The sequence below is a fragment of the Lemur catta genome, chromosome 21 (assembly GCF_020740605.2).
Source record: "Lemur catta isolate mLemCat1 chromosome 21, mLemCat1.pri, whole genome shotgun sequence".
Lineage (NCBI taxonomy): Eukaryota > Metazoa > Chordata > Mammalia > Primates > Lemuridae > Lemur > Lemur catta.
This window is the reverse complement of record NC_059148.1, coordinates 24,673,896-24,701,696: the sequence shown is the minus strand read 5'-3', so window position 1 is coordinate 24,701,696 and position 27,801 is coordinate 24,673,896. Positions and strand designations below refer to the sequence as shown.

Below are 27,801 nucleotides of genomic sequence, written 5' to 3'. Positions count from 1 at the left end.
CTGAGCCTGGCAAGGGGTAAATGTTTGACAATTGTTAGTGATGGCAGTGACGGTGGTGATGGTAGCAGCAAAATCACCCCTGACCAAACAAGAGTAGGGGGAGGTAGAGGAAGGCGAAGTCTTTGAGCTGGTTGTGTAGCTGTGTGACCCAGGAGAGAGAGGACAAGGCTTGGAGACAGGAGACTTCCAGCCCCACTTGTTCCCTACTGTGGTCCTTGTGCAGTTTCTGCAGGACCCTGGACCTCAGTTATTTCATCTGTGAAATGGGCATAAGGACTCCCTTTCCCTCGGGCTTGTGAGGCTCCAAGCAGCTAATGGGGCCGTCATGAGCGTGGCGGGCAGGTCCCGACGGAGATGTCTAGGAGCAGAAGCCCTACTGACTTCTCTAGTCTTTTATTCCTCCAAATCCCTGGGAGGCTTTTGCTGAATCATCCCAGCCTATGAGCTCTGAGCCGTGTATTGTCTCTAGGAAACATGAGCTTTCCCTCCCTTCCCTGGGAAGTGATTTCCCTGACACAGAGCTCCTTGGTAGGGGTCCTAAAGTGCTACAAGGTAACATTCTTAAAGACCGAGACTGTGCTGTCTCTGTTTTGGGTGCACCAGCCAGCACACAGCAGGGGCTCAGCAATGACTTACTGAATGAATGAATGAACACAGCCTCAGTTGATTGACTAGTGAACATGTCAGTTTGGGGAGGTGCCTCTGGCCCATGGTCCAGCCAGAGGCCTGCATGCAGTAGGTGCTCAGTTAGTATCTGTTGATTATGATGAGTCACTGGTGAAGGGTTAGGAAGAACTTGGCTCTCGTCTTGATCTGTTCCAGGCAAAGGACAGGCCCCTGCTCCTGTCAGAGCATTCATTCCTATTCATTCATTCACGCATCGCACATTTGTTGAACACCTGCATTATACCTGGTGCCGTGGTGGGCATTGGGAATAACACGGCAACAAAGACACAACCCCTTTTGGGACTTACATAAAGTAAGTGGCTGCCTACAAAATGTGATCTTTTGGGGGAGGGTGGTACAAAGAGGGCTCCTTAGTCACCCTAAAACACATGGTTTCCTGATATCTGAAATTCCATCATCAAAATTTCATTCTTTGTCTTAAGGCTTTGCTCTTGGTGAAAGGGCAGATGCTTTGGGGTGGGTTAATGCATCCAGCCTTATTAATCATTTACACTTTAATGAGAATTTGTAAGATTCTTTCCTAAGAATGAGGCAAGCTTGGTTTTTTCGAGCAGGGAGTGGGGTTTGCATATATCGGCTTTCAGGTAAAAGGAGTGGGGTGCCGAGAAAGGCAAACGTTGCCGGATTCCCATTCTTTTGTGGTAAAAAGCTCTTTATGCCCAAAGGAGTCAGATTAGCCTGAATCAGGTGGTTCCTCTAACTCAGCGGTTGTCATAGTGTGGTCCTCCCCCTGCAGCCATATCAGCATCACCCGGGAACTTGGTAGAAAGGCAAATTCTTGGGTTCCACCCAGACTTGCTGCACCAGAAATCTGGTGCAAGGACCCCACTTTTTTTGGAAATGTGAAACACGTTTACAGGCGTTCATTATAACAGTTCTAGGTGTGTTGTAAGCCTCGGATGTTTTGCTATGGCGCCTCTATCCTCCCCCAAGGGACTGAGCAGGGGAAGACCAGGCTCTAACCATTTCGTTTCTGCTCCTGAATCGCACAGGAGCACGAGCTGGATCGAGTAGGTTGTCCCCATTCCCTGCTAACCTCAGGCAACTCCAGGGGCTCGTTTCTTTCTAGACAGAGCCCTGGGACTTAGGTTCTCAGACGGCTCAGTGTCAGGGCAGCAAGAATCAGCCCTCCAGCCTGGCCAGAACTTTGGGGTTTGAGGGAACAAAGCTGGTTCTTCTTAGCACAACTCTGCCCCCGACTTGGGCCGGAGAAGTGGGGGAAGGAGCAGGACTGAGGCACCAGGCTGCTGAATGCAATGTCACTGTGGTTTCCTCGAAGTAATTGTCTTGCTGTCATTAGTTTTAATGATATAATGCACGCTTAAATCTCATTGTAATGGAGCTCTGTCAGACTCTGGCTTAGTAATCCAGCCAGTGAGCAAAATAACATGCCTCAGGAAGCGGGGCTTTTTTTTTTTTCCGCCACCCCCCGCCCCCTGCAATTAATCAACAAGAGGAAACTCATCTGACAGCACCATAATGATGTTGGGTTTGTGAAGGATTTATTTAGAGAGCGAGGGGGGCGGGAAATCTCTCCTCATCTCTCAATATAATCTGAGTGAGTTCATTCAGCTGCCGTTTCTTTCACTCTTTCTCCTTTCTTTCTTTCCCTTCCCCCCCCCTTTAATGCACCTACACAATGACAAGCAGCAACTTGTGAATGGGAGCAGCTTTCACGTTATGTAAGCAGGTTTCCGTGCCAGCTTCGATGGCGGGGCAGCGCTCTGGGGCTGCGGAGAAGAGAGATGGTTTCCGAGTTCGTGGGGAGGCTTTTCGTGCAGGATGCTGCCAGAAAGCATCTGTGTGGTCTCTTCCGTTCCATATCCTTCCCCTGCCTCCTTTCTTCTTTCTCTCCCCACCTGCCTGCTGGTTTTTTCCCTCTGTCACTGTGGTGTTAAGTTTCTGAGTCTCTGGCGCTCTCTTTTCTTTTCCCTGCCTGAACCTTGTCGCCTCTTGTCTCCCCTTCCTTCCTTCTGCCCATCCCTCTCCCTGCCCCTGGCCTCTCCCCTTTCCTTTGCTCTCCCTCTCTGTCTTCCTCCTCTCCTGACTCCTCCGTCTTTCCTCGTTCCATCTTTAAAATGCACAGAAATGACTTGTGCAGAAAAGGCATTTGCGAGTCCCTGAAACCCCGTGTGGTGAGGCCTCCAAGTAGGGTGACCAACCGCCCCGGTTTGCTGGAACTGAAGGGGTTCCTGGGATGCAGGAATGGGACCTGTTCCTGGCAGTGGCTCAGCAGGTGCGGTCCTGGGAACAGGGAGAGGGGCCTTGGCTGTAGCCAGGGGCCGGTAGCTTATGAGGCAAGACCAGTAGCGTGTGCTGAGTGAAGGGTCTTCCAGGGAAATCTGCAAATGTTCATTCCACACTGGCTGGAAAACACAGTTCCCCTCTCCCCAGAAGGAAAGGTAGCAGCTCGGAGCTTTTTTGTCCCATGAGTAGCAGTTGGATGAATCTAACAGCTTGAAGCAGGATATTGTAATTTGGCAAAGGCAATGAAGCCCCTGGAAGTGGCGAGCTGGGGTGTCTGAACAAGTCTTTCTCCCGAAGGTTTGGAGATCGGGGGCTTGTGGGAAAGGCTGTTGGACATGATGGAAGGGTTGAGCTTCTTGGTGTCTGAAGCTTCCTCGGTGATCATTAGAGACCCACCTGTTGTTCCCGGAGCCGGCTAGACCGGTCCAGAAGGGGATCCATAGCACTGGGAATACGCCAAAGGGCAAAAGCAGACAAGTCAGCATTCCGGGGCAGGGGTCCAGGGCCCTGGCAGGGAACAGGGGACTCTGCTCAGATGGATCATGCCCCAAGCTCGCCTTTCAGATGGGACCCACTGCTCATTCTGTGCATTTGATTTTCTTTTTTTCCCTTGGAAGGGTCTGGCTGGGGCAGCCTTGGCCACTAGCTGCAGAGGGGTCTGAGCATGCGTCCTCTTCTGAACAATTGACAAGTGCTTTGGTGAAAGGTCTCAAGGGAAAAATAAACGGTGTGCACACGTCTTGGTGACCAGGAGGGGACTTTGGTTTTGACTATAATGCGAGAGGACCTGGCGTCATCAGTAGACTCTCAGTTATCCACGGAGGATTCTTGCAGATTAGCAGAATTTATGTTTTGAGGTAAGGGCCTTAGAGTCGAGTTATTCTTGTTTTTCATTTCCTGGTACACAACCATCATTTCTTTTGTTTGTATATGTACCTTCAAAACATGTATTTTTTGTTTATAGATCTCACAGTTTCTCATTTCTTTTCCGCTCAACACTAAGTTTTTTAAGGTCCATCCACATTGCAAGATGTCCATCTAATCCTCTGCTTCTAATTGTTTCTGCACTCCAAGGCATGAATCCTGCATTTTTTATCCATTTTCTTAAATTATATTAGTTTCCCTCCAGTAACCCAGTGTAATTTCCGAGATCTTCCCCGGCACTGGCCGGCTGGGATTCTTTAGGCCACGGAGACTCATTTTAACAGAGACGTAATAGTCATCTGGGAGGTGCAGGTAGATGCTTCACTGTTTTGCTTTTGATTATTTGCTCAACAAACGTTGCGTGTCCACTCATAACGGCAGATGCCGTGGGCGTGCAGAAGGGGGCAGAAGAGAGCAGTGGTCCAGTCACTGGGGTCCGCAGCCGGGTGGACCTGGGTTTTCATTCTGACTCTGCTACCCACTGGCTGTGTGGCCTTGGCCAAAGTGAGTTTGCCTCTCTGAGCCTCCCTTTCTTCCTCTGTAAAATGGGGACAATGACAGTATTCATTACATAATGTTGAGCATGAAATAAGATGATGCATGACGTGCTTTGTGTAATAGAATTTTTTTCAGCAGGACGCTGGGGTGGGGGGCGGTTGGGTAGGTAGATGTTTATATGCCCCCCATATTCTGCTGAACTGACCCTCTGTGTCGTATGTATGTGCTTGTGAGTATATGCAGGTGGTGTGTGAGAAAGCAATGAGTGTGTGTGTTTGGGGGGATGTGAACATGGGGGTACTGTGTGAGCGCGTGTGCGTGACAATGTGTGTGTGAGTGTGTGTGTGTGTTCCGGAGTGGTTCCCTGGCTGAGGCCAAGACATTGCCCACCCTGTTGGGTAGTTCCCCTGCCTCTCTGTGGAGAGACCCTGCTCCCGTCCCAAGTCGGCCACACTGACGCCATACTGCCTCTGTCCACTCCCCAGGGCCTGGGTTTCCAACTCTTGCACTGACGTTGCCTCTGGGAATAGACTGGTGGGAGCAGAAAGGCTCCCCTTGGTCCCAACATGCTCCAAGGGTAAAATGCTGCAGAGGTTGGAAGTGGAAGTCCCCAAGTGGGCAGAGAGGCCCCTTAAGGCCCCCCAAGGTCCTGCGATTGAGAAGACTCCAGAGCTGACAAGTCTCTCTCTGGTTGTCATGGCAGCAGGTCTGGGATGGGAGCCTTTATCCCAGTGGGCCACCACAGGGCTGTCATTGCTGGTTAACACTGACTATGAGGGCAGCCCCAGGTTTCTGCAGCAGGGTGGTCTCTGACGCTCACCTGCTTCCACCATTCCATCACCCTCTTGCCAGAAAGAGAACTGAGCTAAGGGCCTATCCATTTGGGTTCCAGTCCCAGCTGTGCTACTTTGTTGTATCCTAGAGCTGCAGTTTCAGTCCAGGGAGACAATGGATTGGGGCCCACGGCCCGGCACTCTGTGTCACACAAGCGATCTCCTTTAATCCCACAAAGCCTCGGGAAGGAGGTGGCATAATTATCCCCGTATTGCAGACAAGGACACTGAGGCTACAGAACACAGGGAGACGTCCGTTCCCCAGATTTATACTGTTAGCAAAGAGTAGATCCAGGGACTCCAAGCCAGATCTTTTTGACACCAAAGTCAAATATTGAATTTTTATAGCAAGAAAATAAACCTTTCAGGGGCTCTTTCTTCTGCTCTATAAAATGGAATAACCATCAATCACTGCTTTACTTACTATTTGGGATTTTTGTGAAGATAAAGCAACTTAGAAGTGTGGTTTTTTTTAAATATATAAATCTCTGCAGAAATCGATTGTCTAGTCTCCAGCTCCTTCTAGGTTGGATCCAAAACATGAACACGGTTCCAATAGAGGACTGCACGCACTGACCAGCAGGAGGCGCTATGCAAGCCCTCAGAAGCACAGCTGCTGTCTCCAAGCCACCTGGCTTGGGATTCCAGCTGTGGGATTTGCCAGCCTGTGACCCTGGGCAACTTGCTCGGCCTCTCTGGCCTCGGTTCCCTCGCCTGTATGACGAGAACAATAATAGCACCTCTCTCATGGAGTTGCCATGAGGATTACACAAGTCAACATACACATGAAGCACTTGGAATGGTGCTCAGTCCACGGCAAACTATATAAATGTTAGCTGTTTATTATTGCATAGGACTTCATTTTTTTTAAAAAAAAATTACTTCTAGATTCAATAGTGCTTCACAATAACATCTACCTGGGTTTAGTTTCCAGCTCTGCTGCCCCGTGACCTTGAGTAACTCATGAAGTCCCCTTCATCTCTGTTTCCTCCTCTGGAAAACGAGGAGAACAACAATACCTGTTTTATTGGGCTGTGTAGAGAATGTAACAAGTCAGTACAGAGTCTTTGCGTGGAGCAGAGCCTGGCACATAGCACGTGCTCAGTAAACACCAGTCAGTGTGATTTTGGTGAGGATGATGCAATCTCAGGGCTCAATGTTCTAGAATGTTCTCGAAGGGGTCCTGCTAATCCTTTTCACCCTGCCCCCACCACCCACCACCTGGAGACCGTTCCTCCAAAGTCACCTTTCTCAGGGAGGCCTTTTCTGTCCCCCTTATTTAAAATTGCACCTCCCTCCCCCGAGCTCCACCTCTTCCTTCTCTGTTTTCCTCCCTAGAACTTGGCACCGTGTGCACACTACCTGCTTTAAGTATTTATTTTGTTCATTTCCTATTTCCCCCACCCCACCAGAATGGGATAATTTGACTGTTTTATTAACCACTGTATCTCCAGCACACGTATCCCATAGGGTCTGGCATGCAGTAGGTGCTTAATAAGTATTTGTTGGATAAAGGAACACTAACAGTATCAACCTAATGATCCTTGCTCTTGTTTGAAAGCTCCCCCTCCAGACTACTCTAACTAATCTAATGCAATAGCAGCAAAGGGGGGAAAATCCCTGAGCCTCAGAAAGAATAGGGGAGGCACAAGGAAGGTGTGGAGCCACCAGGGACTTAGGCCACGGAGAAGGAAGCGAAGGTCTTTTATACAAGCAGCTCTGCAGCCTGATCTTTTTAACCTGATTAATCACATTAAACCTTTGTCAATATCAACATTGCCTCAGCCCCGGCCGCGGCAGCTGGCGGAACGGCAGACATTCAATATTTAAGAAGACCTGCATTGCAGGCTGAGGGTTTGGGCTGCTGGCTGGTGGAGGAGCAAGCGGCCAATGTTTGGGTGCAGTCTCTTAAGTGGTGGATGATATTTTAAAAGGAAAGAAACAAAAGAAGGAAAAGCCAAAAAAAAAAAAAAAAAAAAGCCCTCAGCCTCTCCTGGCTTTCCCCAGTTTCTGGTAGAGGTTGAACAGAAAACCCCAGAATTTTATCTCTGATTCAGGATGAGACAACATTGCCAGCAGAAGGAAAACTGTGAGCCAGGAAATTTGGTCTCCTGGGTTCCGTTTTCTACTGTTGTCTAAAGTGGTGGTTCTCAGATTGCGATGCACAGAACTGCAGTAGCAGTATTGCCTGGAACTTACTAGAAATCTGTGTCCCAGACTTCTTGAATCGGGAGCTCAGGGGCCTAGGGGAGCAGGCATTGATTTGTGCTTTCGTGAGCTCTCCAGGTGGTTCCGATGCACTTTTGAGTTTGCGACATGCCTCCATGAAGGGCGGGACTGCAGGCGGGTAGTTCTCAGCCCGTCTGCCTTTTATAATCACCTGAGGGAGTTTTGAAACATATCGATGCTGGGACTCACCCTGATGGTTTCTTCTTCCGTTGGTTTGGGTGGGGTCCTGGCATTGACATCTGAAAACTGTCCTCCCGCAGGTGAGTCTAAGGCACAGCCAGGATGCGAGTGAATCTTTGTTTACTACCTGCGTGACTTTGGTGAGTCATCTCACCTCACAGTTCCTCCATTTTGACATCTGTAAAATGGACCCTAAAGCCCCATCTTATGTGACTTTCAGAGAAATCATGTTGCTTAAGACAGATGCTATTGTGAAATCTTTGAGGGGTGCCCTGTGTTGTGGCAACGGGGGAGTTTATAAGGTTTCCTGGGACGTGCCGGTGTCTATTTGGTCATTCTTGACCATTTCCTTCTGGTTGCTCCATCTGCCTCTTACCATCTTGGGGAGCCAGGGCCGCAAGAACCCTCACCGTGCAAGAATTTTAAAAGAGTGCTCGAGGCTCCTCAGTGTCGAGATTACCGTACCTGGGAGAGGAAAGGTTGACATAAAGTGCTGAAGGCAGAAAAAACAAGGCGATGTGGGTATAAATTCACACCTTACAGGCTGTGCTAGGCTTCCCGGGAGAGGCCATCATCGCCGAGAGGTGCTGAAGACGTCTCCGGCGGCACCAGGTGAGCTGCCTCGGGCAGAGTTGAGCATCACTCTCCCCTCCCCACCCTCTTACCTCTGAATTCGCAGCCTTAACACTCCGTCTCCTGCTGGCTTCAATTCTATAGCGTAAAAGCTTGGTTTTCCACTTCTTTGACTTCTATGTCCCCAGGTCCCTCAGTGAGCAAGAGCTGAGTGAGGAGGTAAGAAGTCTTGTTGGGGACCCTTCAGTTTCCTTTCTTCATGTTTCGGACCACAAATTCAGCAATAACTCTGCAAAGCCTCACCTCTTCTTTAAGAAAGAAGTGACCTTCACATTTTCCTTCCTTTCCTATAGAAAGAGCTGGAAATCAGGGCTGAGGGAACCCAGTCCTCACTTGTTCTCAGCTTTGAAAGGTGGAAATCTTCCTATACCTCCAACCGCAGCCCCCATCAGTGACCCGTTTTATTGTGGAAGCCAAGCATGCAGCCTGGCTTGGGATGAACCACTTGCAACTACCCCAAGCTCACCCTTAGCTCGCTGCAAACCTTCCACTTCTGAGCATGCTCTGCGGGTGCTAGAGATGCAAAGTACAATTACAAACGCTTTGCTGCTCGGCCTCGGTTCCTTACCCCATCGGACTCCAGAAAGGCTGTGTGCTAGGTGATCCCTGTAAGTTTCCTGTCCCTGGTAAACCCCCAAGCCAACATGTTCACTCTTGGCAGATTCGCTTCCTCCTCTTTGCCTACTCCTGCCCCCAGAAAGGTGGCGGCAGAGGAATGGGGTCGAAATGCACCTTCGGTTTCTTGTGGGAGAAACTTTGGGAGAAGTTGGCCCAGAAGCAAGCCCTAAGGACAGTACGTTTTATGTGCTGGGTGTTTTCCCTCCCACATTGGCTTTTTGCATCAATTATCTCGTTATCTGCCCCTTGACTCCACCACACTCCGAAAAATAAAATAGCAAACGGACCAGACTACCAAGCATCTGTCCCGCTTAATATTCCTCATTGTAAGAGGGAAAGTGAAAAGGTAGGAATGTTTTCTGATTATTCTAGCACTTTATATATATTTGTATATTGTATAATATATATTATGTATGTAATACAGTATATTTTGTGTCATTTTTATCTATAATATGTATCTCATGTATATATGTACACACACGTGTACGTGTACATATATACGTAGAAGGAGTCAATTCTTGTTACTTGTGATAGTTAATTCTACAAAGTTACCACAAACGCTGCATTAGTAAATACTGAGCCACATTGCTCCTAGGGAAAGTGCAGGGTTAGATTCCTGCAAGTCTCTGGTTCCAGCATCTTCTCCAACTGATCAATACTTAACGTTTTTTTTTTTTTTTAATATGTGTTTCTGTTTAAAGACATCTCATTTAGTATGCGCTGTTGATTCATTAACACTGAATTTGTGGCCAACAGCACCATACCTGATGCCTGAACAAAGTGTATCTAACACATTACTTTCTCTGTAAGGCATATCAGAGCCTTCCTGCTTGTTAGGAACACAGTACTTTAGCCCTGTGCTTGCGGGCCAGTTTTGAACAGCAAAATCACTAACAACAAAAATATGTGGCATTAAATAGCCCCGGAAAAGGAGACTTGACTACCGTGTGACAGCTGAGACAAGAAGGCAGAGTGTTGCTCTGTTTGCCTTCAGCTAGGAGCATCCGTGTTGGGTGACTCAAACTTTTCAGCCACTCTGTGCATGTCTGTGAGTGACCATGAAAGTTTCACAAGTATAGATTTTGGGGTTACAAATCAATTTTAGTGAATCAGTGTACACATGTACCCTCGTGCAAAACAAATGCTTCACCTACCTCAGTGAGTGGCTTTGATAAGATGAGAAACTGAGTAAGCTGCAGATGTAGTTTTGATGTAATGTCCCTTCAGAAGGTCATAAGTCAGTGGCTGGATGGTGATTTAACTGGGTAGGTTGAAGGTAGTGGGTGTGTGTGTGTGAGAGAGAGAGAGAGAGAGAGAGAGAGAGAGAGACTGGTGCGTGGTGTACTTATACGTAAGAACCTGACCCCTGGGGTTTGAATACAGGTTCTGCCATTTGTTTAGCTGGTGACTTTGGGCTAATGCCCAACCTCTCCATGCCTCAGTTTCCTGGTATAAAATGAGGTTAATGATTGAGTTGAGAATTAGTTTAGATAACACTGTGCTCAGCACTAACGTATGCAGAGCACGTAGCACTGTGATTGAAATGGATTAATGCTCTGTATTTATTAGGGGTTCAATGAAGAAGAAAATGGAGGAGGAAGAGACAGACGGAGATGGTTTAGGGTTTGACTTTCCAGCCTTACTACTTCCTGGGATTCAGTCTTGGGGAAAAGCAATTAACCTTTATAAACCTCAATTTTCCTATCTTTGCAATGGACTCAGTGGTGTCTCTTTGCAAACCTCATATGAGCGGATATATATAAATTAGTGTAGTCCCTGGCACACAGTAGGTGATAAATACCATTATAGCTGTATTCAGCAGCCTTAATATCCTGGAGATCATGACAAGGGTAACTTCACTCTCTTTATTTAACCATGTGCCAGGCACTGTTCTAAGCACTTTACAAGTATTAACTCATTTAATCCTTTAACATCCCTATTAGATAGATACTATTATCTGTATTTTTCACAGGAGGAAAGCAAAGCACAGAGAGGTTAAGTAACTGTCCTACCATCACACAGCTAGAAAGAGGCAGAGCTGGGATTTGAACCCTGACAGCTTAGCACCTCTCAGCCTCTGCACTATTTTTGCCTCCCATGGGGCACCACACCTGCACCCCACAAACACACACACGTACACATGCCACCCTCATTTCCACCCACAACACCCGCCAGCCTGGATGGTTGGGAAGACCAAGGGCTTTGTAAATTGCAGAATTCTTTGCTTTTAACACTTGATATTTTCTTGGCTGTTTTCATGGGGGCAGAGAGACAGGAAGAGGAACACTGTGGTTCCTTCATGTCCTCCAGCCAACACTGGCCAGGGTTTCATTTTCTGTTTCTTCCCCCCACCTGGCGCCTGGGAAGGAGAGGGGAGTGGATGGCGGCCGGTTTTCAAGATCTATTATTCATGAGAACTAAGAGAAGCTTTTTGTTTTTTTCTGATGTGGTCTTGGATTTCTTAAAATCCACACCCCAGGGAAGTGGCTGCACCTGAACCGTGTGAGGCAGAAAATGTACTTCCTGTGGCTGCCGGAGACTCTGGGTGAAAACATTATTCGGGGGAGGTGGGGTTCTGGAAGCACACCTGGGTGACATCTAGGGAGGGTTTTTCCGCACTGCGATGGCACTAGAAGCTCTCTACGTGTTACTTTTCACTCCAACCTCAAATAACCCTACGAAGTGGGTGCTGCTACAGCCCCCACCTTGCAGATGAGGAACGGAGGCTCTGAGAAGTTAAGCAATTTGCCCAGGCTCAGCCAGCTTAGCTGGGGGTTGCATGCGGGTCTGTGTGACTCCAAAGCCTGCCCTTAGTGGGAGATGCCGTCCCGAAATTTGTACTGTGGGTGAAAATGAGGGTGGCATGTGTATGTGTGTGTGGAGGGGGGGAGGTGCAGGTTGGTGGGCATGGGGCACACTGGGACAGGGGTGTTATATGGGAGTGGGTTGTGTGTATGTGATGGGGTGTGTTTATGTGGGAGTGTTCACATGAATGCGAGGGAGGCCTGGGGTGGGGTGGGGTGTGGTCAGGGGTGTGTGTGTGTGTATGTGTGTGTGTGTGTGTGTGTGTGCGTGTGTTTGCTGTGGCAAGGCGAGAAGACAAGAAGAGCCCTTCTCCGGGTCCTAACTGCCTCTTCCTCGCCAGGATGAAGTGAAACTGTGCATTTTCCAGGGCAGGGAGCATCTTAGGCTAGAGTCCTTGAGCTTCATGTCTTGTAACAGAAACTAGCCCTGCCTGCTTGATAAGAGGTGCAGACCAAATCAAGGAGTTAGTGCGAGGAGTTTTGACCACACAGGAGCGGGAAGAATCTGTGAACTTGGGCCATTCTTTTCCAAATGCATAAAGGAGCAGTTTCAGAAAAGCACATTCATTATCCTCTTTACAATAGCCCCAACAAATGGTTTTGCTACATGTGCGTGATTACCTCCAGTGACTGGGAACTCATTACCTCTCAAAGTAGCATGCTCTCATTTTGATGGCTCTTACGGTCAGAAGGCTGTTTCTTATCTTAAAACAGCTTCTCCCTTACTGTACCTATTGCCCACTGGTGTCAGGTCTGGCTAGGTGGCCCATGTTATAGGTGTGGCTATTCAAAGTAGTAGTTAAGAGTGCTGGCAGCAAAGGGAGATATACCTGGGTTTATAACCTGCCTGGCTCCCCCATTCCTGTCTGGTGATCTTGCGAAAGTTCATTTGCCCCTCCGAGTCTCAGGAATGGGAATAAGTTCAGCCCTCATCTCACGGAAGGTCGTGTAGATTGAGTGAGGTTGTATATGGAAATCGCCCACCTGAAGGCCGGTGCTGTTAATTTCTGTGCTATCCCACCTCTGCAGAGCTGTGAAATGCGGACTCCAAGGGCAGGATAGAGAACTAGCCAAGAGTGCAGGCTCCAGAGCCACACCACCAGGACTCCAAATGTGGCCCCACCATTTATTAGCTGTGCGACGTAGGGAGGCCATTGCCATCTCTAAGCCTAGAGGGGCCAGGGAGGGAACATTAAGTGGGAGCAGGAGAGAAAGGGTTGCATGGAGAGGTCATGCTGTGAAGTGCTGTGACCCTCAACAGATGGCCACAGCCAGCCCATGGTGACCAGCAGGGGGGGTCCAAGGGGTAAACACCCCAGCCTCTCTCTCCCTCCTCCCCCCAGGCTTCTGCTGGTCCTCCCTTTGGACCAACCCAACTAGAAGCCAGAGGTGCTCCCACATGGCCCCGCCTCCCAGGGCACAGACCAGGGCGGAGGCAGACCGACCTGGAGGAATGAAAAGAAAATATGCAGCAAAGCTATTTTATTATTCAGTTGAATCACACGATGCTGTCACTATGCAACTATTTTTCTACAATAAAAATAGCAAATGAATATGTTTAACCCAACGGATGATCAAGCAGGGTAGTCAGGAGGCTCATTGATATGAGACCCAGCTTAGAGTCGTTGGATATTCCACCTGCTACCATGTGACCTTGACAAGCACGGGCCTTGGTTTCCCTGTCTGTGACAGGGAACTATCCCTGGGAAAGGTCCCTGGGAAGGCTGTGTCTCCCATCTATAATCTACAAAAATGCCCGTCACTGAAAGGACCAGGAATGCTGCCATTTTTTAAAGGGACACATGCTCCTCTTTGAGTATTTCATCCCTGAGGCGGGGAGGGAGCAGAATGACACCTGTGGTCTCCCGTGGCCTGATGAGATTTAGGCTGCAGATAAGTCAGCTCCAGCTGAGTTTTAATCAGAATGAATTTCATTGCAGCCCGGGCCTGAGTGGCAGCCGGGGGCCATTAAGCTAAATGACTTGTTTTAATATGGAGACCTGCCTAATCACGTTTTCCTGTTTGGGGGCGGTGTTGCCTGTGAGCGCATGCGTGAGCGCAAAACTCAATCCTGAGCTTTTCCTCTTTTCTTGCTCACCACGGTGTGGCTGGGGCAGAGATAAGCCCGGTTAACAACAGGACAGAAGCAAGTTTCTGCTTTATCAACGAATCAGGTAATTGGCTGGACTGCGCAGGGAGCACTGAAGAGTGTTCTCTGAACAGTGTCTGGTGTTTAGGTTTATAGACTCAGGACTCAGAGGGACTCCATAACCCAGGGAGGAAGGAAGAGTTTGGGGTTCCCTTATCCAGCAGAAGACATTCTCCCCAGGAAGATCAATTCTGGGTGCTCTGCCCTGCCATCAGGGGAAGTCAAGTACTGCATTTATTTCTGCAGACTCATTTCAAACGCGTGCCCTGTTGTGACTTATTGGCTGTGTGTCCATGGGCAAATGACTTTACCTCTCTGGGCTTCAGTTTCCCAATCTTTAAAACTGGGCAATGAAAGATCTTGTTTTCTAGGATTGGTATGAAGATCAAATGAGATGTTGCATGTGAAACATTTAGTGCAGTTCCTGGCCCACAGTAAGCACAGGTGGAACGGGTTAGGCTGTGCTGCGATAATGATTCCTAAAGTTTCAGGTTTGTTTCTCATGCTACCTGGAGATGGGGAGTTAGCAGGGGGTGTCTGCTCTGGATGGTCCTCACTCAGGGACCCAGACTGAGGGAGGCTCCATCTTCATACAGCCAGGATTGTCAGGACAGGAAAAGGGAAGTGTGGGGAAGTGTGCACTGGCTTTGAAGTTTCCACTTAGAAATCTTCATTGGCCAAAACAGTTCATGTGGCCACTCCTAGCTTCCTCAGAGAGAGAGAAGGGCAATCCTATTGCACAGTAGGGGACCAAAAATGCTTAGCCATCAGCACCAAAGACAACCAAAGCATTTGACAAATGACCCTGGCTTTAGAATTATTATATCATTATGATCAGTGTCTTGGTATGGTTATATTGTTATTTCCATCATCCATGACTATTATCCTCTACGCACTTACTCTGGTTGCCTGAAACTGGGCTCCCATCTCTTAGGAAAACATAACCAAGATTATTAATAATAATAACTATAGTAATCATTATTAATAATAATAAATCAATGATAGCTTCCACTTGACAAGAGAGTGTTTGGTGCCAGGTTCTGGCCTAAGGACTTCACAGATGTTATCTCATTTAATCCTCATAATTCCATTTTTGAGATGGGTCCTATTTTTGTCCCCACTCCACAGATGAGGAAACTGAAATGAAGGAAGGTGAGTAAATTTGCCCAAGGTGACCTGACTCATAAATGGCAGAATGGGCTTGGACCTGAAACTCATGCCCTTAGTCACCTTGCTGAACTGTCTGCTAAGAGCATGGGGTCTTAGCCTCTGGATCTTTAAGTGGAAGTTGGGGTTGTCTGAGTGGAGATGCTATACCCTATCATTGTTGACCCACAGGAACAGGGGTTCATCATTGGGCTCCCACTTTCTCTTTTCATCCCAGTTTCCCCTTCCTCCCTGTCTTCCGTGCACCCAGGCTCCTCCCCCATGAATCTTTCCATCCCCTAAACATTTTCATGCTCATTGCAGCCTCTGAGCCTTTGTTCACTCACTTCCCCCAATCCATTCCTCCATCCTTTATGTCTTTCACACCCAAGCTCAGCCTTCAAGGTCCAGCCCAAATTTTCGCTTCTCTGAGAAGACACCTTCACCCCTACCCCAAGCAGAATTAATCCCAGAATCTGCCTGCTCCTGTGGCATTTTGCACATTAACAAAATCTAAACCTTTTCTAGAGACATACACCTCCCCCCACACACACACTTCGCCTTTTTAGAGGAGGGAAGAAATTAGTCTTTGTTTTTAATTAATGCCAGCTCTCTCATCCTGACTTTTAATACCGCCACCTCATTTGTCTTATTAAGTACTTAGTTTTGCTTTTAATTAGTGTTTTTTATTGTCACTGAATTTTAATTGCCAGTGCAGGGTTTCAGTGGGCCTTGGTGAGGATGCTTTAGAAACATTTCCTGTCCTCCAAGGAGCTCCACCCAAGCTCCATGATGGGGAAGGGAGAAGTTCAAGGGATAGCTGAAGGTTGGTATATTTTTCTCCCGGCCTCAGCCAACTCTGGTTGCCTTTGGAATCCTTGTTTTCTCCAAGGAAGCTTGGTCTCACCTTAAAGACATACAAACAGAACTCAGAGGGGCTACAATAGCAGAAATTCTATTCAAATTTGGCTTCTCAAATTTGAGAGGAATAAAAAAAAAAGGGGGGGAGAACATACTGGCTCATGGTAGCTAAAAAGGCTGTGATAGATTCAGGCATGACTGGATCCAGCATTCCAACAGCATCATCAGGAATTAGTCTTTCTCTATCTTCCAGGTCTGTGTTCATTCTTTGGCCAGGTTTTCCCAGGTGGTAGCAAAAGTGATCAACAGCAGCTACAGACTTCTGTTGTACCAGCTTAGCAAGCCCAATGAAAAGAGAATGCTTTTTTCCACAGAGTTCCAGCAAAAGTCTTAGGGTAGGCCTTCATTGGCCCAAATTGGGTCATGTGACTATCCTTGAACTAATCACAGTAGACTAAGGGGTGTAATACACTGATTGGCCAGGCATTGGTCATTGGCCCACCTCTAGGGACCAGGTTTGGGTGAACCCCACCTGTTGGGTGAGCCACACAGGTTGATATTGAGAGAGGGATGGTTTCCTGAAGGAAACTTGGGGTACTGTTACCCTCCCCCAAAAAAGGCTATCCAGATAAATGCTGGACAGGCAAACACAGGAGATGTCTACTCCATATACCTACTGTGGTATCTCAATTAGGCCTAAGCAAGCAATAGGATTTAGACCTTTGTTTCCCTCCCCAGCCCTACCCTCAAATAACATTAGCAGTGTCCTCCTTGACTGATACTTGGAGAACATTTTAGATTTACAAGATCCCTTCATATGTATTAACTCACCAGCTCTTCCCCAACAACCCTGCAAGGTGGCATGACAAGGAGAGGAATTTTTATATCCCCATTTTATAGATGCAAAATGTGTCAGAGTCACACAGAGAATGAAGAGGGGAGCTAGTAGTGGATCCCACGAATCTAGGTCTGAGGCCAGCAACTATTCCACCACAATAAGCTGCTCTATTGGTCAGTTTTTGCTGCATAACAAACCACCCCACAAATTAGCGGCTTAGAACAACAACCATTTATTTATGTCATAATTCTTCAGATTGGCAGTTGGATTGAGTTCAGCCGGGTGGCTCTTCTGGTTGAGGTCAGACTTGGATAATCTTGGCTGGGCTTGTTCATGTGTCTGTGGTTGGCTTGTATGTTGGCTAGGACTGGCTGGTTTATGATGGGGCAGCCCTAGTAGCTAGGACAACTGAGGCATCCTGCCATGAGATTGCTCATCCTCTAGCAGGCTATCCTGGCTTCTCATACAGTGATTGCAGGGTTCCAAAAGTAGGAAAAGAGGCCAATTTCTAGAGGGCTAGCATTTTCAAGCCTCTGAATGCATCAGATTTTCTACTGCCCAGTTGGCCACAGAAAAGTCTCATAGCCAGCTCAGACTTAGAGGGTGGACAAACAGATTTCACGTCTGGATGGAAGGAGCTGAAAGGGGCAGGGATATAGGAATGAAAGAAATGGCATTAGTTTTTGCAATGAAACCACCCCATCTGCAGTGAGCTTACCTGTCTATTTCCTGAGTGAGGGGAAAAAAAGAGTGGGTCAGATGCACCTTGAGGGAGCAATGCTGGTGGAGGAAATTGCAGCACTGTGGCAACCTACGGAGGCATTTAGTGCTCCTTTTGCTGCTGGAGAGAAAGAACAATGATGGATGATGATGGCGATGAGGATGATCGTGCCAATAGTTAACATTTACTGAGCCCATGCAATGTTCCAAGTACCACGTTGACTGCCCTGCCTGCATCGTCAAACTTCATTCTTCACAACAAGCTCAGAGAGAGTGTAGTGGGTGGTAGCAATTGAGCATGTGGAGTCTGGCGTCCGATCTTATAGGTACAAATCCCTGCTCTGCCAATCACCAGCTGGATGGGCAAATCGCTTACCCTTCTAAGCCTTGGTATCCTCACCTGCAAAATGGAGGTAATATTTTACCTTCATCAGTGGGTGTTTGGGAGCATTAAATGAGATCATCCACGGCAAGCATTTAGCCCAGGGCCAGACAGAACCTAAGCAGCTGTTACGATGAGGTAGGTAGTGCTGTGATGACTGCCCTTATTTTACCGATGAGGATAGGCCCACAGACATGGAGTATCTGCCCAAGACCCTGTAACTGGGAGAGGCCTGGAGGAGGAGCTCTGTGCTTGTCTTCAAACCTGTAAAATTGGGACTGTCTTGTGAAGTTATTTGAAGGCTCATGGCGGGAACCCTCTGTTATTGCTATATGGCCATATAGCAGAGGCGACAGTGAGTTTGCTTTGTTTCAAGGCCAAGAGCACAAAGTTATCTTTGTCTCTAGCACCTCTCAGGCCTGTCTCTGTCCTTGTCTCTGGCACCAACCAGCTCAGCATGGAAGGAGCCAAATCCTTGTCATTCCAGCCTTGGCCAGGTTCAGAGGAGGCTGGGGCTGTCCCAGCTGGCTCTACCAACAAGGAGAAGCCAACTGCAGCAGACTGCACTGTCTGGATGTGAGTGGACGTCCAAGGGACACCAGGGCTCTGAGAGTGGAGGCAGGAACCGCCAGGCAGGCAGGCGAACGGAGGGGCCCTCAGCTCCGCCAAGTGTGGGTGACAAGGCGGGAGATTGCCATCTCCCTCTTTGCTGCCCCGAGCACCCTTGCCCTGGCAAGGGTGTGTAGAAATCCTAGGAGCTTGACAAATAGTCAAAGCTGGATGCATGTTGGAGACAGAATAGGATATATTCCACTCACATCACTGCTCAAAGCCTTGCTATGGCTTATGCAGCATCACTCAGCCTGGAAGCCTCTACATGATCCTCGTGCTCTGACACCCCCCACTACTGCCCTGATCTCAGCCCCCCTTGCCCACTCCACTCCAGCCACTCTGCCTTCCTTGCCATTTCTCCAACATACCAAGCTCGTGCCCACCCCAGGGCCTTTGCACATGCTTTTTCCTCTCCCTGAAATGCTCTGCCCCAGACAGCCACCTGGCTCAGCCCATTACCCGCTTCAGGTCTTTGCTCAATTTTTTTTTTTTTAATTTGAGACAGAGTCTTGCTCTGTTGCCCGGGCTAGAGTGCCGTGGTGTCAGCCTAGCTCACAGCAACCTCAGACTCCTGGGCTCGAGTGATCCTCCTGCCTCAGCCTCCCGAGTAGCTGGGACTACAGGCATGCACCACCATGCCCGGCTCAGGGTCTTTGCTCAAATAGCATCTCTCAGTGAGGCTCCCTCTGCCCACCTATTTAAAATCAAACTCCTCTCCCCCTTCCCAATCCCCCCTTCCTGTTTTATTTTTTCTAAAGCACTCAGCACCAGCTGGCACGGTTCACATTTGACTTGTGTGTTGATTGTCCGCCTTCCCCACGGGATGCTAAGCTCCATGAGGACAGTAACGTTTGTCTTTGTTTGTTTGTCTTAATGCCGTATCCCCTGTGCCTACAACAGTGTCTGGCATGTAGTGGATGTTCTATAAATATGTTTCGATTCTTCCAATTTCCCTACAGAAGCTGGCAATCTCCATTTTTAATTAAATTCTGTGCATTTAAGATATTGACTTAATTTTACTTTAAAAAATCCTGCATGAGTGGAACAAAACATATTTTCAGGCTGGATCCTGTCCATAGACACTCCCCCTCCCCGTACTCCGAGGCCCTTTGTGGAAGTGCATTTCCTATGGGATCAGATAGTCTGAGTGAGTTTTTCTGGGTACCTAACCGAGCAGTGATGCGCCGGACTCGGGAAGCGGGGATGTGCAGGGAAAGAGGCGGAGGGGGGGAACTGGGCACTGTCCAAGCTGGTGGCCGCAGGTTCTGCTGCAAAGCATCTGGTTTAATTCCAAGACTGCTGGGATAGGGAGGCCGACTGTGGCATGGAACTCCACACAGACAGCTGCCGTTCGCACCGGTTCCCTGCAGTGCCCTGAAGTGCCGCACAAAGCCCCTGCCAGCCCAGCCCTGCTGGGTCACGTTCAGACACCTGCGGCAGCTCAGCCTGGAAACTAAACGGGCTTTGAGTTGTTTTTTCCATTCAGCTACAACTGGCAGAAGCCCTCGGAGGTTCTGGGGGAGGGAACCACAGTTCCTTAGCAAACAGTGCTAAAGGGAGAAGCGGCACAATGAACTGCAGAGAGGCCAAGGGAGGGCTCTGGAATCTGGCTTTTCTGGGGTTAGGACAGGGTCTTCGTAATGGTCGAAGATGCCGGGTGGCATGAGGCTTAGCACCAGGCTGTGGAGGCAGCCACTTACGTGCAGGTTTATTGGGTGCATTCACTGAGCTCTATAACTTATGTGAAGATTTATTGAGCACCTACTATATACCATACTCAGGACTGACTGCCAAGTGAAAATGGATGGCCCCTTGTTCAAAAATTATTAAGAGTTCCAAGACAGTGACAGCAGGGCATTAAGGCAAGTGCAGCGCCCTTGTCAGCACAGGGCCCTCTACACACAGAGCCCTGCTCAACTGCATGGGTCACAGCCCTGGGAAGCCGGCCCCATATGCACTGTGGGTGCGACTGTTGCCCAAATACAGACCTGGGTTCTGCACTCACGGATCTTACAGAATAGGTGGAAAGACAAACAGCAAATAAATAAAGGAGAAGAACAAATCAGGATAGGTATTATAATGGCAGTGAACTGGATGAGGGTGAGTAATGGGGTGAGGGGAAGTGATGTAGTCAGGGATGGCTTCTTGGAGGAAGTGACATTGAGCAGAGACCAGCAGAGCCACGTGACAGCGGAAGGAAGAGGCTGTCAAGGCAGAGAGAACAGCAGAGGCAAAGGCCTGGAGCTGGGAAGGCCACCGTGACCGGGGCATGGTTGGACACAGGGGGAGCCGCAGAGAGAGCGTCATGGCAGTTCTTAGAGATCATGGGGAGGGTCTTCAATCTTATCCTCTGTGCAACAGGCATCCATTGAAGCGCTTTATTATTTTTAATTATATTTTGTAAAACAAAAAAAAGTTCATTTATTTTTGAACAGGGAACATATCCACAAGGTTGCAAATGCCAAAGAATAGATCCTTAAACGTCTCCTTCCCCTCTCGGTCCCAGCTCCCCAGGCCCCTCCCCAGAGGCAAGCAACACCTCAGCTCCTTGTGAATGCTTTGCAGAGACACTTACGCACATCAACCAAAAAGCACGTGCACATACTCCGCTTTCCCCTGTGTACGCAGATGATGGCGCTCTGGACCATCATCCTACACTTTGACCTTTTCTTCAGACAGTTTATCTTGGTGATCAATCTCTGTTCGTCATAAGTAGCGTCATTTTTTACGGCTGTGTAGTTCTCCGCCATACACGTGTACCATCATCCGGCTAACCAGTGCAGATTATTAGACCTCTAGATTGCTTCATTGTAGGAATTTAAGTGGGACCTTGGGAAGCCCACTTACACTTCCCATGACTCAGTGATTCCATCTGTAAAATGGGATAAGAAGAACACATACCTCATAAGGCTATTGCGAGGGTTGAATGAGAGAAAACTTGAAACATGCTTAGCATGTTGTAAACCCTTGATGTTTGAACTTTCAGGTGGTGGTGTTGCTTTTGTGACTGAAAATGGACTGTTTTTTAGAGCTTGTACCAGGTCAGTAGCGGAGTCTCTGCCTAGCTAAGGAAAAAGCGCTGGAGTCTCTGGCTTCTGGGAGAGGAAATCATTTTATGCTTTCTGAAGCTGCAGCTGCAGGGCTGGATCCGAGCCACTCCGTTGGTCCTACCCGAGCGAAGCTTGCGATCTCTCAGAGTCACCTGGCAAGGGGCTGGGTGGGCAGGTCTCTGAGCATTTCTGACGCTGAGAGATGGGAATGTGACCAGGGGCCAGAGGGCTGGGACCGGATGGTCACCAATGTCCCAGACACTGATCAGAGCCCAGGAAGAAAGAACAGGTGTGAACAGAGTAGTGAATAAGCACATGGGCTTTGGAGTCAAGGTTTAAATCCTAGCTCTGCTACTTGGTAGCTGTGTGATTTTAAGCAGGTGACTTAACCACTCTAAACCTGAATTTTTTTTTTTTTTGCCTGTAAAATGAGGATAATACCATCTACCTTGTAGTAGGATTGTAAGGATTAAAGCAAATAATGTAGGTATGGAATTTGGCACATAGTAGGTGCATAGGTGCCCTAGAAATGTTAGTTATTATTGTTGAATCAACCATAGGAGAAGCAGGAAGAGGGAATTACAATTTTACAAGTGCTTAGTGTATGCTCAAAAGTATAGTCAGTGCTGAAATTCAGCAGCTCAGCGACACCAAGCTTCTGCAGTGGTCCTAGCGCTGGAAACCTATACTACTTATGTGACACATACATCTATACTTTTGCTTTTGATATGCACGGTTGGTTTTCTTCTCCTGGTCCTCCCTGGGGCTCTGGCCGCCTGTCTGTGATGGCAACGGTCTCTCCGTAGCAGGCAGTGGGAAAGGGGGAGTGGTCTGAAAGCGGCAGAGGCTCACCGTCGGACTTTCTCCTTTTCTGTTGATTCGCCCTCACATCTGAGACCTTGGCTGGCCTTCATGGAGCGTCGACTGCAGGCAGGTAGGAGAACATCTTAGGATCATGCTCTGTAGAGTTAGTAAAAAGCTAAGCGACCACCAGGGGTGACATAGTGAGCTCGTGGCTCAGAACGCTTTCCTAAGATTCTCCTGTCTATGCCCACGCGAGGCCAGGTTCCCTAAAAGTAGAACCTGAGATGGGGTTTCTTATGCCAGTAACAGACTCGGGGTGCTCTAAGGAGGAATGTGCAAGGGACCGAGGGAAGCAGGACAGGCGGCCAGGGAAGCTAGATAAAGACGTGGCGTCAGCTGAAGTCTGGCCTCAGCCTGATCCACGGGGGGCTCTGGAGTGTGATGGCAACACAGACTCGTCCCACCTGCCCTCCCTTATCAGCTAGTCCTTGGCTTTGGGCTGCTCCCTGGTGTCTCTGGGCAAAGCAGTTCCTGTTGGCTGAGGGCAATTCTCTGGCAAATGGTGCTCCTAGAAGCTGTGGGGGGAGGGTGCACCAGCTGTAGGGGGATCTGGCCGGGGCACCAACAGAGACCATTACAACACCTCCCCCCAATCCCAGATCTGCCTGCGGACATGCGACCTCCTTTCCCTGGGCCCGTTTCTCCAGTTGTCCAAATAGCCTCGACTGCTCAAATGTTTTCCTCTCCCGGTCCAGGCTGGGGCAAGCTCTGGACAGAGTCCAGTCCTGGGCTGTTCAGTGCACTTAGACCCCTGAGTGGCCAAGCTATCCTAACCAGGGGTGGCTGTCCGGGGTGGCTTGTGGCCTGGAGGGATGGATTGGGTGGTTTCCACTGGGTGGTCAGCCAGTAAGTTTGGACTTTGCAGGTGGGATTTCAGTGGGAAACAGCACTGCTGGTGTGCGGGACTGAACGCAGGAAGGGGTGGGCAGCTGGGCTCTGCTCTGAGGGCAACAGAAGGTGGAGATCGGAGCTCCTGGGAGGTGTTCCCTTGTCCCAGCCGCCTCTTCCCCCCAGGGCCCTCCAAGGGCGGCCTTTCCTCTCTGCTGCAAAGCAGGAGGCCAGGCATTCGGTTGCAGTTTCAGCTGTCCAGACCGAGTGCAGCTGGGGAAGCGCTTACCAGGGATGGAGGCTCTGCACCCAGCAGGGGCCGGGGTCCCGGGGCTTCGGGGAAGCCTGCTCAGCTTTCAGCACAGGCCACACCGAGGCATTAGAGTTCCTTTCTGCAGATTTCCTTCACAACGGGGGCTGTCTCTCCTTTCTTTCTGTTTTTGAAATGGAAACAATGAAATGGTCATATTAACCTGGGAAGATTATGTTAACCACATGGGAGCACACGAAATAGCTTCTCTACAAGGGGCCTTCTCTGCCGCATGTCCAGCCAGCAGCCCCCTCTGGCTCCCCGCACACAAAGGTTTGATAATTGCAAAGGCTGCAGGATAGGAAAAGGGGCTTCATCTCCCAGCTTCTCATCGATTCAGCATCATGGAGAACAAGACTGTGTTATAACGAGACCTAATGGGGCGTCGGGACCCCCTGGGCACTCGGCACCAAGTTCTGTTTGGTTTTTAAATAATTATAATGTCATCTCCACGGCCCCTTCCCCTTATTCTTTGGTGAGACTTTTGGAGGGGCGGGAGGCAGGTTCAGAGATGTCATAAGCCCGGCGGAGTTCAGCTGCACCGACTTCGTGTTGGTGGAGACTCATCATACATTCAGCAAATCTTTATGAAATACCTCCTGGGTGTCAGACGCCATGATAAGTATTGGAGATTAAGCAGCGAACAAAACGGAAAAAATTCTGCAAGGAGCTTACATGTTGACAGGGAGATTCAAACTCTAAGCAAATAAACAAATTATATTAAACTGGAATAGTGATAAGAGCTACAAAGAAAAATAAATCAGAGTGAAGGAGGCCAGAGTGCAGGAGATGGAAGAGGAGCTGTTTGAAATCGAGTGGTCAAGGAGGCCTCTTGGAGGAGGTGGCGTTTAAGAACAAACCTAAACAAGGGAGCGAGTGACCCAAAACAAGCATGTGTAGAGAGGGTTCCAGGCAGCGGGAAGACCAAGTGGGATATGGTTGGGGTTCAAGGAACAGCAGGAAAGTCTGCAGGGATGGAGAAGATGGCATGAGAAGAGTAAGAGGAAAAGGATAGAAGGAGGCTACAGGGAGTCGGGCTGTGCTAAGGGGGTTAGTTAGTCTAAGAGCAATGGGGAGCCATTGAAGACTCTTGAGCAAAAGAGTGACATAAGCTGACTTGCTTCTTGGGGTAAAGGGAAAGACATAAAGTACATTCATGTTAAGTGTTTAGCTTGATGGCTTTTGCAGATTTATACACCTCCTTAATGACGAGCATGTATCAGATCACGTATCAGATCACGATACAAAACCTCTTCACCCCACAGAGGCCCTTTCCCGTCCCTTCCCAATCCATACCCTCCCGAAAATTTGCAGTTGATTTGCTGTTTCTATCACCATAATGTAGCCGTGCCTGTTCTTAACCTTCACGTCAATGCTATCACATGGTGTAGTCTCTTCTGCTCCCAGCGCCTTTCAATCTGTGGATCCGTCCGTGTTGTTACGTGCGGTCTATCGGAGGTTTATCTGCCACTGCTCACCGTCATCCCACTGGCGATTCCACAGTGGATTCATCGACTCTTCTGTTGATGGGCATTTGAACCGTTTTCAGTTTTTAGCTATTATGAATAAAGCTGCTACGAACATTTTTGTACACGTCTTAGAACATAAGCACTTTCTTTCTTGGGTGTACACCGAGGTAGGATTCCTGGGCTGTAGGGTAGGTGAATGTTTCGCTTTAATAGATGCTGCCACACAGTTTTCCAAAGTGGTGGTGCCATTTTTTCCAGCTGTATTGAGATAAAGCTCACATATAATACAATTCACCCATGTACAGTGGACAGTTCAGTGGCCTTTAGCATATTCACAGACTTGTGCGTCTAATCAGCATAATCAACTTTAGAACATTTTTATCACCCCCATAAAGGAACCTTGTGTCACACGGCCTCCCCGGTCCTAGGCAATCACTGATCTATTTTTTGTCTCATAGATTTCCTTCATGCTTCACATAGGTGGAGTCACACACTGTGTGGCCTTTTGTGTCTGGCTTCCTTGGCTTAGCATCACGTTTCCAAGGCTCACCCAGGTGGCAACGTGGATCAGTATTTCTTTTGTTTTGGTTTTTTTTTTATGGCATTGCACAGCTATGACACATTTTGTTTATCCATTCATCAGTCAGCACATATTGGGTTGTTTCTACTTTGCAGCTTTTATAAATAATGAACAAAATGGGTCAAGGGTAGTCGGAGGGAAACCAAGGAGCACTCGAGCAGGGACAGTGCAGTTTGGATCGGCACGGTGGCAATGCAGGCTGAATGTAGTGCGCAGATTCTAAATCTATTTTAAAGATCAAGCCACTAGGATTTTCTGATGGTTTGGATGTAGGGTTCTTTTTTTTAAAAAAAAATAAAACGTCCAGGGGTGACTCCAGGGTAAATAAGTCAGATGACATGCTTGGAAGAAGGATCCTGGATTCGAGTGAAGAACTCTGCCCGGCACCCTGCCGGCTGTGTGGCCCTGTGTAAACAGGGAATGGGGAGAGTTTGGGTTTGAAGGAGGGAGCTCTCGGCTCTGGTCTATTTCTTGCCACAAGGGAGCTGTGACTTCCAGCAAGACACTTTCCCTCTTGGGATCCAAGGTTACCCACCTGGAAAACGGAGAAGATAGATGAGGTTCCTTTTCTTCTCTGTGTCCCCCCGCGTGCATAGCACAGAATAGGAACTCAAGAAATAAGGAGCGGCCGAGTGACAGGGTGACATTCTGTCTGGGTTGGTGTTTTCCAGGAGCACGAGACTTCCGCCATGACTGACACCGTGTTCAGCAACAGCTCTAACCGTTGGATGTACTCCAGTGACCGACCCCTTCAATCCAAGTAAGTTGCCGGGTCTTCTTGGGAGTGGCTTGTTTTCAGTCAACGAGGTTCTGACAGTTTTACACTTGAAAGAAGGAAAGGACAGTGAGAAAAGAAATAGAATTTCCTTCCTTGGGGAAGGGTGGGGGAAGGAAACTAATGGGAGTTTTGTCATGGAAACTTTTCCCCTGGTTTGACTGCTTTGCAAGGTTGGAAGAACAAGATTAAATTCTTAGCTCCGTGCTGCATATTAGAGGTGGCCTGGTGGAATGGAAAGAGAACTGAGACTTGGATTCTAGTTCCGGATATGAGCTAATTTACTGTGTGATTATTGGCAAATTTCTGTCTCTCTCTGGGCCTCAGTTTCCTCATCAGTCAAATAAGGACATAGTAGTAGGTCAGAGATTACAAACTGGCAGGCTACAATCTGACTCTGATTTGCAGAAGCGTGTTTTATATTTTGGGCCTGATCATGTAAAAGTTGGAAGATTTCACATAAAATCCAGATTTCTCACATGTTTTCAAGAGATCAGAAGACCTGACAGCACTGGACCAAAATTCTAGCCTGCCAATAATTCAGCAAGAGCTGAGCAGCAGCTGTTATCTTTAGATTGACAAGAGTTTTCCAATTTTCCACAATCCCCACCATTCCCTGTTGTCTCCAATACCTAGTCTACCTTTGACATTTATGTTACCCACCCATCTCTGTTGGTCTCCCTGAAATAGATGACCTCTAAGTGTCTTTAACTGTGAACTTCTATGGGTTTTATGGTGGGTAGTATTTTAGAGCCAGTTTAAGAGTTTAAATTCTAGGTAGGACAATTGAAAAGATGGTTATTTTTGTGGAAGGACTAAATGTCAGGGTGTGCTAATAATTGTGGCTTGCCCAAGGGACATGAAAAGGCTTTTAAACAAAGATCTTTCCTTATTGGAGGGAGAGCAGCATTTCCCTAAATTTGGTCATTTGAGCATTTACCTTACAACTTTTACCTTATCTATGAAATATCACTATTGTCTTCTCTAAATTGCCAACTTACAAAACATAAACACTTTTATTTAAGAAAATTTTAGGTCCCAAATGGATCTAAGTGGATAATTAGTTCATGCTTTCCATGAACAAAGGTAATAATACAAATAAACAGTTAAAAGAAAAAATGTTATTGCATAGTGCCCTGTCATTTACTATCATTAATTTCTGCTCTTATTTTTATTAGAGAATCCTTTCCTATTTTCTTGGACTCTCTATTACTCTCTAACTACTTGGGTTATATCTCTGGTTCGTATGAATATATAAGCTTTCCCTCTTTTCTAACATTAGTAATTATACATGTGATAAACAAAGTACCACATTCAAATTATCCCATGAGCTTCAACATAGAGTATTTTCATAATTTCTCATTTCTATGTATTTTTAAGTTTCTCTAATGATTTCTATGTTAATCTTTGAGTCACCTAGAGGTACATTTAAAAATTTCCAAATGTTTGGGGATTCTTACTTTATTATTTTTTCTATTAATCTCTAATTAATTTCATTTTGGTTGAAGAATGTGAACTATATGATACTGATTCTTTGATCTGCTCACTGAGTACAAAGGGAAAA

The 27,801-nt window shown here is 47.9% G+C and overlaps 1 protein-coding gene across 3 annotated transcripts in view; it reads left to right on the top strand.

The window, feature by feature from the left end:
- Window positions 1–27,801, top strand: part of RPH3A (rabphilin 3A) — an 85,278-nt gene that overhangs the window by 4,126 nt on the left and 53,351 nt on the right. For all 3 annotated transcript variants that reach the window (XM_045534788.1, XM_045534787.1, XM_045534786.1), the window contains one exon: window positions 26,134–26,222. In XM_045534788.1, the coding sequence (XP_045390744.1) occupies window positions 26,152–26,222 (71 nt within the window). In that variant the 5' untranslated portion in view covers window positions 26,134–26,151. The remainder of the gene's footprint in view (window positions 1–26,133; window positions 26,223–27,801) is intronic.